Source organism: Emys orbicularis, chromosome 13, assembly GCF_028017835.1.
Source record: "Emys orbicularis isolate rEmyOrb1 chromosome 13, rEmyOrb1.hap1, whole genome shotgun sequence".
NCBI lineage: Eukaryota > Metazoa > Chordata > Testudines > Emydidae > Emys > Emys orbicularis.
In genome coordinates, this window is record NC_088695.1 from 27,413,161 (window position 1) to 27,425,051 (window position 11,891).

General features: G+C 51.9%; 1 protein-coding gene across 1 annotated transcript; it reads right to left on the reverse strand.

Moving 5' to 3' along the window:
• Positions 1–5,891: 5,891 nt before the first annotated feature.
• Positions 5,892–11,471, reverse strand: CCDC42 (coiled-coil domain containing 42). The gene is made up of 7 exons (XM_065416248.1): positions 11,395–11,471; positions 10,854–10,959; positions 10,466–10,570; positions 9,151–9,348; positions 8,369–8,590; positions 6,576–6,734; positions 5,892–5,990 (listed from the first exon to the last, which is right to left on the reverse strand). Exons 1-7 carry the CDS (start codon positions 11,469–11,471, stop codon positions 5,892–5,894), a joined length of 966 nt encoding a protein of 321 aa, XP_065272320.1.
• Positions 11,472–11,891: the final 420 nt, after the last annotated feature.

An 11,891-nucleotide genomic window follows, 5' to 3' on the forward strand; every position in this document is an offset into this window, starting at 1 on the left:
TGCAGTGGAGCTCCTCACGTGTTGAAAGTACTCACGTGTTAGTATCTGCAGGCTCAGGGCTCAGGATGGATCCTTTGAGGCTGGTCTGTACCTCGGTTGGCCCAAAGCCCTGGACAGGAATCTGGAGGCAGTGACCCAGGTACATAGATACTGCCCTCATGTCTCACTGTCCACACACCCACGCGCCCTACCCCCACCCCGATTTTAATAACTGTTTCCGAGTGGTGCAAATGAGGCCACAGGGCTTGTTTTATCACCGGTTCATGTGCTGTTGTTGCAAGGCAGGCATGGATCACACACACAATGCAGCCCCTCCCCAGCCCACCAGCCCGGGGCTCACACAGTGAGCTGTTTGCTAGCACAGAATTCCACCTTAAAAACTAAAAAGGAAGGACACATGAGGTGCTTTCCTTTCACTGCTGGTGGTTTGATCGATTCTCTGACATTATCCAAAGACTAGGCTCGCTGCCTTTCTAAAAGCTTCCCTCGAAAATAAAGATTCATTTAATTCCCTCTGTTACTGCCGGGACTTGAGTTTAAAGCACTCCCATTACTAGAGCTAAACCAATACTGATTTCAGCTCAGGCTGATTTCAGTTGATTGGATCCCACATGCCTCTGTCTCCCGTTCTCCTGCCAGATTGATCTGAATTCCAGGGCCTCAGCACAATGGTTACCAATGCCTAGAACACGGGGTGAAGAGCCCAGCTTGCCTACACAACATTATACCAGTATAAGCTAAGGTGGGCATCCTGCTCAATGGTATCAGAGGCCTTTATTCACTTTAGCTGATGTCACTTGGGAAGGAGTGTAAGCTAAGCTGAAAAAAAGCCAATCTTATACCAGAATAAGGTGTCCACACGGGGGCTATACTGGTACAGCTAGATTGGTTTAACTTCAGTGTAACTAGTAAAACATTCCTGTGTAGACAAGCCTGCAGGCTGTTAATCTGAGGCCAGTGAAGTCTGAATGGAAAATGCGAATGATAAATAACTCTTTAATCCTTGGCAATGTTTCACGGCTGATGGGCAGCCAAGTCCCTGTGTTCTCTTTCTTGTCACACGTCTGTCATGCCTGGAGCGTCCCCTGTCCCCTTGGCCTAGATTGGTCAGCCCGTACCTTGGCAATTCAGTATAATTAAGTCAGGTGTGAAAGAGAGGTTTACATAGGATAGTATGATAGGAGTATAACACCAGGTATATCAGTAAGTACTGCAAGGCCTGGATGGTGAAGCCTGTGAGATTTCAGTTTAGCCATGTTAGGTCTCAGGCCTACGGAGGGTTGACATAAGTGACCCAGGAATAACTGTGGATCAGTAAAGTTACAAGATTCCTGTAAAGAATGTGCCCAGAGGTGATGTTCAGGAAAATATGCCACAATGTCTAGACTGCAAGACATGAATGTAACATCATGGGAACTTTTGCAGGAACCTCAGGTTACCATGGGGACGTGTTTGCATAGATGCATAATGGAAATAAGGTAGGGTTGCCAAGCCTCCAGGATTGGCCTGGAGTCTCCAAGAATTAAAATTAATCTTTAATTAAAGATTATGTCATGTGATGAAATCTCCAGGAATACATCCAACCAAAATTGGCAACCCTAGAATAAAGGGAACTAAGAGGGTAACCTGTGGAAAGTGGGGCACCCCAACCTTTATGGGGTGCAGAAGTACAGATAAGGAAAAGGGGATTGGAACTCTTGTACATATGCATAAGGTGGTGGGCTTGGTTAGAACCCAGGATAAAAGGGTTTCCTGCCCTGGTATGGATAAGGTGGAAAGGCCCCATCAGGAGACCCCCCACCAAAGGATGGCCACCTGTTGAGAGAGCCGTGAAGCTCTCTGATATTGCTGGCTATGTGAGTATGAACACACAGCTGGGTATTGCACGGGCTCGCTCAGTGTTGTTTGTGATTATGACATTGATTGTCTGCGGAGTGGAACTTGCAGTAAAGACACAATAGCTCACTGTGTTTGTTCTTCATCTGCTCCTAGAGCCTCCAGGGTAAGTCTCACCCCGCTGATTGTAAAACTGGAGCAGCCTGGGGACAGACACACTCTCTAGGGACAGTGTGCTTTAACACAGAACTATTGATTAAGATACCAACTCAAACTGAAATAGGGTGACAGCCTCAAGCCATTGTTCCTCACTTTGCCTCCTCCAGAGGCTTGGAATAACCCCCTTCCTTTATTTAGAATGCACGATGGTGGGTATTTGTCAAGAGAGACCCCACACCAGCCCAGCAGCCCCGCTCCCCCCAAACCTCCACACCAGCCTGGGAGTCTGTGACCCAGCGATCTCTTGGTGCCACCTGGCAGAGGGCACAGAGTGCCTAAGGGTTAGAGGGATCCCCTAGGTCTGGGATCTGCGTACTAGTTCACTCATGAATGTCATGTCAGGTCTCTACTGAAAGCTTGTGTCACACTGATCATCATCATCAATGCAAGACGTACACAGGAAAACTATGTGAGGAGTTATGTGTATAGTCTAAAAATGGTGCTCGCTAGGACTGTGAATTAAGGCAGGTCACCAAAGGGTGACGCACATACTTCTCCCTGGCAGGGGGCAGAGACACTTCTCTCTTTGGCTGGCCATGTGCAAACTGAGTATTGTATAGTTCTCAACGGATGCCCATCTACAGTCGGAGCCAAAGGCAAATCAGTCAATTGCTGGAGCTGCAGGAAAATATTAAACCAGCAGGGGGTAGCCTGTTTAGGAGTTAACACAATGAACATTTGAAATTATATCTGGGGAACAGATGAATCCCCAAGGATCCTTCCCTGAGGAAGTGAACTGACAGTGGGTTTTGCTTCAGGACAGAGGGATCTTAGCCAGGCTTGGCTGAACATGCTGGGAAGAAAGTTGGATGAGAGAAACTTCTCTGACACGAGGATAACTTGTGAGGTAAGTTTAGGTCTAGTAAGCACATGATGATTTTATTTTCTATGTAACCATTTGTTTCCAATATTCTTACTTGCTATCATTTGAATCTCTGGCCTGTGATAACAAACTTACTCTTGCTTTCACTAGAAATATGGCTACATGCTGTGTGCTGAGCGGATCTGTGGTAAGGTATAACTAGTAAGCTGTGGTGCACTGTTCCTTCGGGAACAGTGGGCTGGGTAATTCTGTGGATAGGAGGCTGCGACACTACAGGGGACACATGGAGGACACAGGGACTAATGTGTGCCTATCGCTAACCTGTACAGAGAAAGTGGGGCCCACAGCGGCCAAGGGGGAATGTTTGTGTTGCCAGTAACTGGTGGTGTCATGGAACTGAGCCCAGGCAGGTACAGACAAGGCTCCCTCATGCTAAGGGCAGGTGGTAGCGAGGTGCCTCACAAACATGGGTACCCCTGGGAAGTGTCACAGAGACCTGCTCCTCCCACAATCCCTCCCACTGTCCCAGGAGACTCTCTCGGTTCCCCCCAACCCCTCACACCAGCATGGGACACTAATTCCCCCAAACATCCCCCCAACCTGGGAGACCCTCTCCTCCTCCAGCCCCTCAAACCTGCCCCTGCACCCACTCCCCTCCCTCAATCCCTCACCCCAGCCTGGGGGACCTGCTCCCCTCCCCCAGCCCCTCAAACCAGCCCAGGCACATGCCCCCCACCCCTCAATCTCTCACATCAACCCGGGGCACCTGCTCTCCTTCCCAGGCCTTGTGCCAGACTGAGAGAGCCGCTCCATTCCCTCCATATCAGCCTGGGGAAATTTTTACCTAGGGAAAATGACCTGTCCCTGAGTGAAGTGGAATATTCCTTGGGAGCTCATGTGAAAACACTGGAGCCAGTCCCTGGGCGCAGGGGGAGGTTCAAAACAGGGGGATACATAACAGTCAGACCAGTTTCTGCCCAGCCTGCTTATTAGTGCCTTTCTGGGGTTGGGTTCGCCGGGATGTTCTTTCCCCATGCAGAACACCCCACTCTCTCAGTACCAAAGAGGATTCATAGCCGTTACACTGGGGGAGCGATCATTTCTCCCCCTCCCCCCGCCCCGGGAGAGCTGGGCAAATAACTGGTTTCTTTAGTCATCTACCAATTCTGAAAAATCAATTACCAAAATTTTCCGCAAATCAAAAAGTTGAAAAAAAATTCACTTGGTGTCGAACTAAGCATTTTGTCTGACCCAAAATGAAACATTTAACTTTGGTTTGGGCTTTTTTTTTTTAAGAAATGCTTTGGTCAGAAAATGTTGAAACGTTTGGAGTTTGGGGGGATTTTTTGGGAATTCAGGAAAAGTTTGTGAAATATCTTGGTCAAGCCAAATCTACTAAAATTCTTTCAGGGGGTCAACAAGCATTTGGACAAGGGGGATCCAGTGGATATAGTGTATTTAGATTTTCAGAAAGCCTTTGACAAGGTCCCTCACCAAAGACTCTTAAGCAAAATAAGCAGTCATGGGATAAGAGGGAAGGTCTTTTTGTGGATTGGTAACTGGTTAAAAGATAGGAAACAAAGGGTAGGAATAAATGGTCAGTTTTCAGAATGGAGAGAGGTAAATAGTGGTGTCCCCCAGGGATCTGTACTGGGCCCAGTCCTATTTAACATATTCATAAATGATCTGGAAAAAGGGGTAAACAGTGAGGTGTCAAAATTTGCAGATGATACAAAACTACTCAAGATAGTTAAGTTCCAGGCAAACTGTGAAGAGCTACAAAAGGATCTAACAAAATTGGGTGACTGGGTAAAAAAATGGCAGATGAAATTCAATGTTGATAAATACAAAGTAATGCACATTGGAAAACATAATCCTAACTATACATATACAATGACGGGGTCTAAATTAGCTGTTACCACTCAAGAAAGAGATCTTGGAGTCATTGTGGATAGTGCTCTGAAATCATCCACTCAATGTGCAGCGGCAGTCAAAAAAGCAAACAGAATGTTGGGAATCATTAAGAAAGGGATAAATAATAAGACAGAAAATATCATATTGCCTCTATATAAATCCATGGTACACCCACACCTTGAATACTGCGTGCAGATGTGGTCGCCCCATCTCAAAAAAGATATATTGGAATTGGAAAAGGTTCAGAAAAGGGCAACAAGAATGATTAGGGGTATAGAACGGCTTCCATATGAGGAGAGAATAATAAGACTGGGACTTTTCAGCTTGGAAAAGAGGCGACTAAGGGGGGATATGATACAGGTCTATAAAATCATGAGTGGTATAGAGAAAGTAAATAAGGAAGTGTTATTTACTCCTTCTCATAATACAAGAACAAGGGGCCACCAAATGAAATTAATGGGTAGCAGGTTTAAAACAAACACAAGAAAGTATTTTTTCACACAATGCACTGTCAACCTCTGGAACTCCTTGCCAGAGGGTGTTGTGAAGGCCAGTACTATAACGGGGTTCAAAGGAGCGCTAGATAGATTCATGGAAGATAGGTCCATCAATGGCTATTAGCCAGGATCAGCAGGAATGGTGTCCCTAGCCTCTGTTTGCCAGAAGCTGGGATTGGGTGATAGGGCATGGATCACTTGATGATAACTTGTCTGTTCATTCCCTTTGGGGCACCTGCCATTGGCCACTGTCAGAGGACAGGATACTGGGCTTGATGGACCTTTGGTCTGACCCAGTATGGCCGTTCTTATGTTATATTTTTCAACAACAAAGTGTAAGTGGAGAAATTCCCCCAGCTCTATGTCAGGGCGCTATGGGGTGGTTTTTAATGTAACACGAGGAACAAACCCTATGAAAATGACGTAGTCCTTAGAATACATTGTCTTTATAACACGGCCGGTCTCTGTTTGCATAGGAGCTCAGAGCCAGGAGGATGGAGAGCATTGAAGTGCAGTCTGCAGCATCCATGGGAGATCCTTTCCTTTCCTGTCTCAGCTGGCCAAGCCTTCCCTTGGCAGAACAGGGGCAGTTGGTGTTTCCCTTACACGTCCTTGACCACAACTATCATTGATCGGCTTTGGATGTCCTTCTTTTTCACCTCTGCCCAGATGTCGGAAAGGTCCTGGATGAACTGCTGGATCTGGGGTGGAGAAGAGAGATGGCAGGGCTGGAGGTTTAGGACTGCTTGGAATGGCTTTTGCAGCATGAATGGCAAGTGTTTGGCTGCTCTGAAAGGCACATTTCCCATGGCTTTAAATTGGGCTGCAGAGGAGGAGGACTGGACATTTGCATCCCCAGCTCAGAGCAAGTGGGATGGCTCTTTGGGGGCCAGTCTTTGAGGGCAGGGAGCCAACTAATCAAAGCGTGGAGCAATGGCCCAGATACACAAGGGATTTGTAGCCAGTTCAGTCACCTGCCGTCCCAATTCATCCAGCCTTGTGCCTCCACACATAGACCCTCCTTCCCCTGCACTGGCCCCTCTCTGGGGCAAGAGGGGACCAGGGTCAATTCAGACTCCATGCTCATTTATTGCTGGTGTTCACTCCCCTCTGCTCTGCCAACGGCACCCCAGCTCTGTCCTAGAGAGTCCCCTCCAGGATGGGGTGAGGTGCCTGAGACACTCTGTTTTCTCCTGGCCCTCTCCTCTGCAGAGCCTGCAGCCGGGGCAGGTGCTGCTCTCCTTCCCTGAGCCCGGGGTGAGGGGTGGGCATCAGCCTGGCTGTACCATGTCCAGCTGCCTGTGGGTGTCCTCCACGGGCACGCTCAAGGTCTCCTTCAGTTGCTTGCTCACGCTCTGGAAGAGGTTCAGGGTGGCCATCTTGATGGTGCCCAGCATGAGGGTTTTCTTGGCGGCTGTGTTCTGGATGTGGGCCCAGCGAGACTCCTGCGGAGAGAGGAGAGGACAGCAGAAATCATGGAAATACGCTGTTCAGCAGAGAGGCTGGCCAAGCACTGGAGATGCCAATATGATCGCGGCCCATCTGCTACCTGGGCAGTACCCACCCTTGCCCTGGACACTACACAGCATCAATCTGTCCTTTCACTTCCATTCACATCTGGAAAAGTCTCGGCTCGGCTCGGGATCATGAGCCATAGCTGGTGATCATCATTAAGGGAATTCAGCAGCGTAGTGGCAAGTTCCCAGAATGCACCTGCACAAGCAGGTCAGAGTTCACAAGAGCTGGTTTGGGGAGCTAAGTCTAGTGAGCATGGTGCAGAGGGGAGATGTATGGACAGTCCGGGAGCACTGGAAAGGACTGGGGAAATCTAAAAAATACCCTGCTAAAGGGGCAGCAGATGCAGATTGTAATGCCGCTGGGAAAGAAAAACAATCCACACCAGCAGCAGCAGCCAGTGTGCCTTCATCAGGGACTGTTCAAAGAGGCAATGGTACAAATCTAACAGTACTAGAAATAGGGAAGGAACCAGAACCAAACAATGAGACAGGATGAGTCGCATTTGGAAGGTTTTCTTCACTTTTGTTGTGATTTTAAACGAAAGCTTGGATTGCAGAGCACAATTCTGCGGCCACTTCTAAAACAGGGGGAATTATGCAGCTATTTACGCAGGCACGTCATCCCATCACTCACAGGGCCCTGGCTACCAACCATGAACTGGGAGGACCATGACAACTAGCTGCAAGTATCTGAAGGGTATAAATAGAAAATAGGGAGCAGAAAGGGGTGAATCAAGGGGTATAATTTGGAGTCATGGATTACAACTGGTCAAAGAAAAGACTGAACATATGCACAACCATATCCATGCTGAGGTTTCTGAGCCCTGGGATCGTCATCCAAGGGACTGGTGAAAGCCCCAAGACTTGAGGCCTTTACAGCTACATTAGACAAAGCCATGGAGGCCTTCCTGTGGGGAACAATCCAGCCCTGGCCCGGGGGGGATGGATTGGATATGACCAAATAGGTCTCTCATATCCCAGCAGTCTGGTCTAAATTAGAAAAAATGACCCCAGGTGATGCCATTGCTTTATTGTCACCCCCAGGCACCCCCTAGTGTAGATGCACAGTGACCCTGACTCAGCAACATGTGCCTAACATGACGTGTGGGCGGAGTCCCACTGGCCCACGGTTCAGTACTCCGATGAATCAGGGCCTTACGCTGGGTTACGCCTCTCTTAAATCAGTCTAGCTTAGGTCGCCAGGCAGAACCAACGCAGGCAAGACTTAAATCGTGGCAAGGGTTTGCCCTGGTGTAGACGGACTGATTTGAAATCGACCTAGTGGAACTTTCCTGCTATGCACAAGGGCTAACGTCTATGATTCTGTGACCCACCTGCACCCTGAAACCCAGGGTCTGGCCCAGTGCAGTCACAGATTGAACCCTGGGGTGACCCATTGGGTCAGGGGTGAGGCAGCCACCCAGCAAACAGGGTTGCAGTATCCTGCTGCCTTGCCAGCCTCCTGTCCCACCACTGCCCAGCAAGCTGGGGGAGTTCACCTGCCTGCGTCTGGGGGGAGGAAGAGGGCTGCCTCGGGGCGCATGTATGGGAACCCCCCTTACCCAGACGATGACATCGCTGCGGGCGCGGTCGAAGCGCATCTGCAGGCGTGCCAGCTTGTTGTTGTGCTGCAGGATCTCGTCGTCCTTCTCCTCCGTGTAGTGCGACAGGCGCACCTTCGCCTGCTCGATCATCTCCAGCCCCTCCTGCGCCGACTGCATGAGATCCTGGTGCATGCCCACCAGCGTCTTGTACCGGCCAATGACTTCCCGTATCTCCTCAAACTGCAGCACAGCGCCCTGGGCATTACTGCCCCATAGCCCAGCACGGCGCATGGGAGCCTATCACACTGCCACTTGGTGGCACTGATACCCAGCCCAGGCAGGGAAGGACATCCCGTCCCCTCTAATAGGAGAGAATAGCACATCTGCCCCAGAGTATCCTTATCACGCCAGCGCATCTCCTGTGCCCTAGCTTCATTATCACTCCATCCCAGGAAAATATCACACCTCCCCCGGCCTGAGTATCCCACGCATACATGGGAGGGCCCTGCTCATCCCAGCCTTACCCTCTGTTCCCTTGGCCAGGCCCCTGGGGTCCCACCTCCACTTTGCTAAAACCTTCAGCCCCTTCCCTAGGTCCCTCCCACACGGCCCTGCTCCCTTCTCCGGGTCCTTTCTAGCATGAGGGAGACCCATCTCAGCTCCTCTATGCTCTCTGCACTAACCCAGCTGCAGGGAACCCTGGGCCCTGCCTCATCTTCCCCTGAGACTTTTGCCCCTGCCTATGGTCCCATCTCAGCTCCCCATCTCAGCACGTGGGAGCCCCTAGCGTCCAGGCTCACCTCCGACATCTCGACCACCTTCTCCAGGTACTTGTTGAAGATGGAGTACTGCTGCAGCTTGTTGGAGAGCCGCTGGTGCTCCTGTTTTAGGACTGCCATGTCCAGCTTGGCCTTGGCCAGCTCCTTCACCCTCTGTTTCTTCAGCTCTTTCTCCTTGTTGGCTTTCTTCAGGGCTCGAATTCGCTTTTGGTCATTTTCCTAGCAATCCCCCCGCCACCACCCCAGAAAGGAAACCCCAGACAAGAGATGTGGGAGGTTAGCAATGTGACTGCATCATAAGGAGATGCCTCCTATCCAGCCCCACGCCCCTCCAACATCAGCAATACTTGGAAGAGGAGAGAGACTATGGTGGGGTGGGGTGGGGTGGGGTGGGGTGGGGGGGAGATGAAGCCTGGATGAGCCATGATCACGCCAATGGACAGCAATGGAACTGGACAGTCACCAGCAGCTGGGATGGGGTCCCATAGCTTCCACAGCCATTGGCACCTGGTCCTAAGGAGGGCTGCAGAGAACACCCTGCTACCAGCACTGAGGGAAGATGTTGGCTGAGACTTTGGGATGGATGCCACTTAAGCTGGGCATGACAAAGCTGGTGTTGAAGGCTCATGGCAACATAGAGCAACCCACCCCTACCCAGCCCCTCCCGAGACCATCTCTGGCTGTGATACAGAGTGGAGGGGGGAGGGGCCCCGGTGGATAAAGTCGTGGCTACTGCCTTGAAACATCAATTCCTGTTCTATGCTGAGAAGAGAGTCAAGAAGTCATGGGTGTGTGAGGTGTATCACGGAGGAGCCCTCTACACATAATGGGAAAAGGCGGCTGCATTACAGCTTAGGGGTATGTGCGGGTGTATCACGGAGGAGCCCTCTACACATAATGGGAACAAGCGGCTGTGTTACAGCCAGGGGTGGCTCTATGTATTTTGCCGCCCCAAGCACGGCAGTGAGGCAGGCTTCTGCGGTATGCCTGCGGGCAGTCCGCTGGTAACGCGGATTCGGCGGCATGCATGTGGGAGGTCCGCTGGTCCCGCGCCTTCGGCGTACCCGCCGCCGAATTACCGCGGGACCGGCGGACCTCCCGCAGGCATGCTGCCGAAGGCAACCTGACTGCCGCCCTCACGGCGACCAGCAGGCCGCCCCCCGCGGCTTGCCGCCCCAGGCACGCGCTTGGTGCGCTGGTGCCTGGAGCCACCCCTGGTTACAGCTCAGGGGTGTGTGTGGGTGTACCACAGAGGAGATGTTCACATGTAATGGAAACAGGCGGCTGTGTTATAGCTCAGGGGCATGTTATGTCAGTGCTGCAGGACTGGTTGTACCTGTATGAACTGCTCAAATTTCTTTATATAAGCCTTCAGCTGAATCTCCTTGGCCCTGAGCTCCTCCCATCGGTTATTCAGGGCTTCCATCCTTGTCCGGAAAGCCTACAGGGATCATGGAGAAAGGCCAGAGGTGAGCCAGCTACTCTGATCCAGTGAGCCCCCCTCCCAGTGCCAATAGTCAGTGGTCCCCCACCCTGACCCTCCAAAGCAGGGCCAGAGGGAGAGATTTTGTGCTGTGCCTCTCAGGGGGTGCCTGAGGAGACTGGACCCAGCAGGAGGTGGAGGGCACAGAGCAGGGTGTGCATGGCTCTGAAGAAGCCCAGCTGGTAGCTGGTGCTGTGGGTCATAACAATCATGGCAAGGGTCCCTCACGAACACCTCTCACCTCCTTCTGAGCCTCCATAGCCCTGTGCACCAGCGTGGCCTCTTTCTTCTTCTCCAGCAGCCGAATGGATGGCGATGGGGATTGCTCCTCCGGCGCTGGGAATTTCCTGCCATAAAGATACAAAAGTGTTCCCCGTGGGGCTGCCTGTGGCCGAGCCCGTGAGCTCAGTGCTGCCAGCCCATCGCAAGGGAGATGGCCTCACCGTTCGCTCGGCCTGTGCCCTGGAGGCTCTGAGCTACTCGGGAGGGCTCAAGCAGCACCACGTGTGGATGAAGCCCAGGGCCCCATGAGCATGGAGACTGAATTCTACTCGTGCCAGGAGGGGAGGGGAAAGGTGGAGGGAGGGCAAGGGAAGGTGGGAGAGGGAGAGATGGTGGAGAGACAAGAAGGCAGGAGGGATATTATGGAAGGACTGGAGGTGGGGAGGAAGGAGAGAAGGAGGTGGGTGTACGAGGCAGAGGAAGGTGGAATTGTGGAAGGCCATAGAAGTGGGGGGAGGGAGAGCAAGAGGATGGGTGGGGGAGGGGAGCGTGTCACTCACATCAGCAGCTTCAGGAGCTTCTGCCCATACTGCATGCGGAAATACTCCGACAGGTCCTCTTCCTCCATGGTGGTCATTGTGTCTGCTCCCACGGCGAGCCCTGCTCTGGCCCCACCTATGCAGCCTCTCCCTGGGGCCCAGCTCAGCTGCCGTATGTGGGAGTCAGCGGGCTGGAGTGGGATGCACCCACAGTCCCTGAGCGCCTCCCTCCTGCTCTTCCCAAGGCCCTCTATTCCCCTCCCTCCTTGTCGGAGCCCCCAGGAGACAGAGGCTTGGTGGCTGGCTCCACGTACCGTTGGAATCCATGGAACCCCAGCAGCCAGGGTTGGACAATGCCAGGTGGTTACTTAGCAACCTTAATGCTCCTGTCCCTTAAGGGGAAATTTGTTCCCATCTGGCTGGGCTGCAGGGAGCCACCACCCCAGTCCCCAGCTCCACTGCTGCATCCTCCCCTTCTCTTCCATGTCCCCTTGGGGAAGGGAGGAATTGGATGAGCC

Excerpts from the sequence above, each read along its gene's own strand:
- CCDC42 (XM_065416248.1), bottom strand. The coding sequence starts at position 11,471 with ATGACCACCATGGAGGAAGAGGACCTGTCGGAGTATTTCCGCATGCAG. Across the intron at positions 9,349-10,465 it reads AATTTGAGCAGTTCATACAG|GAAAATGACCAAAAGCGAAT; the intron begins GTACAACCAGTC and ends GGGGATTGCTAG. Across the intron at positions 5,991-6,575 it reads CCCACAGGCAGCTGGACATG|ATCCAGCAGTTCATCCAGGA; the intron begins GTACAGCCAGGC and ends TCTCCACCCCAG.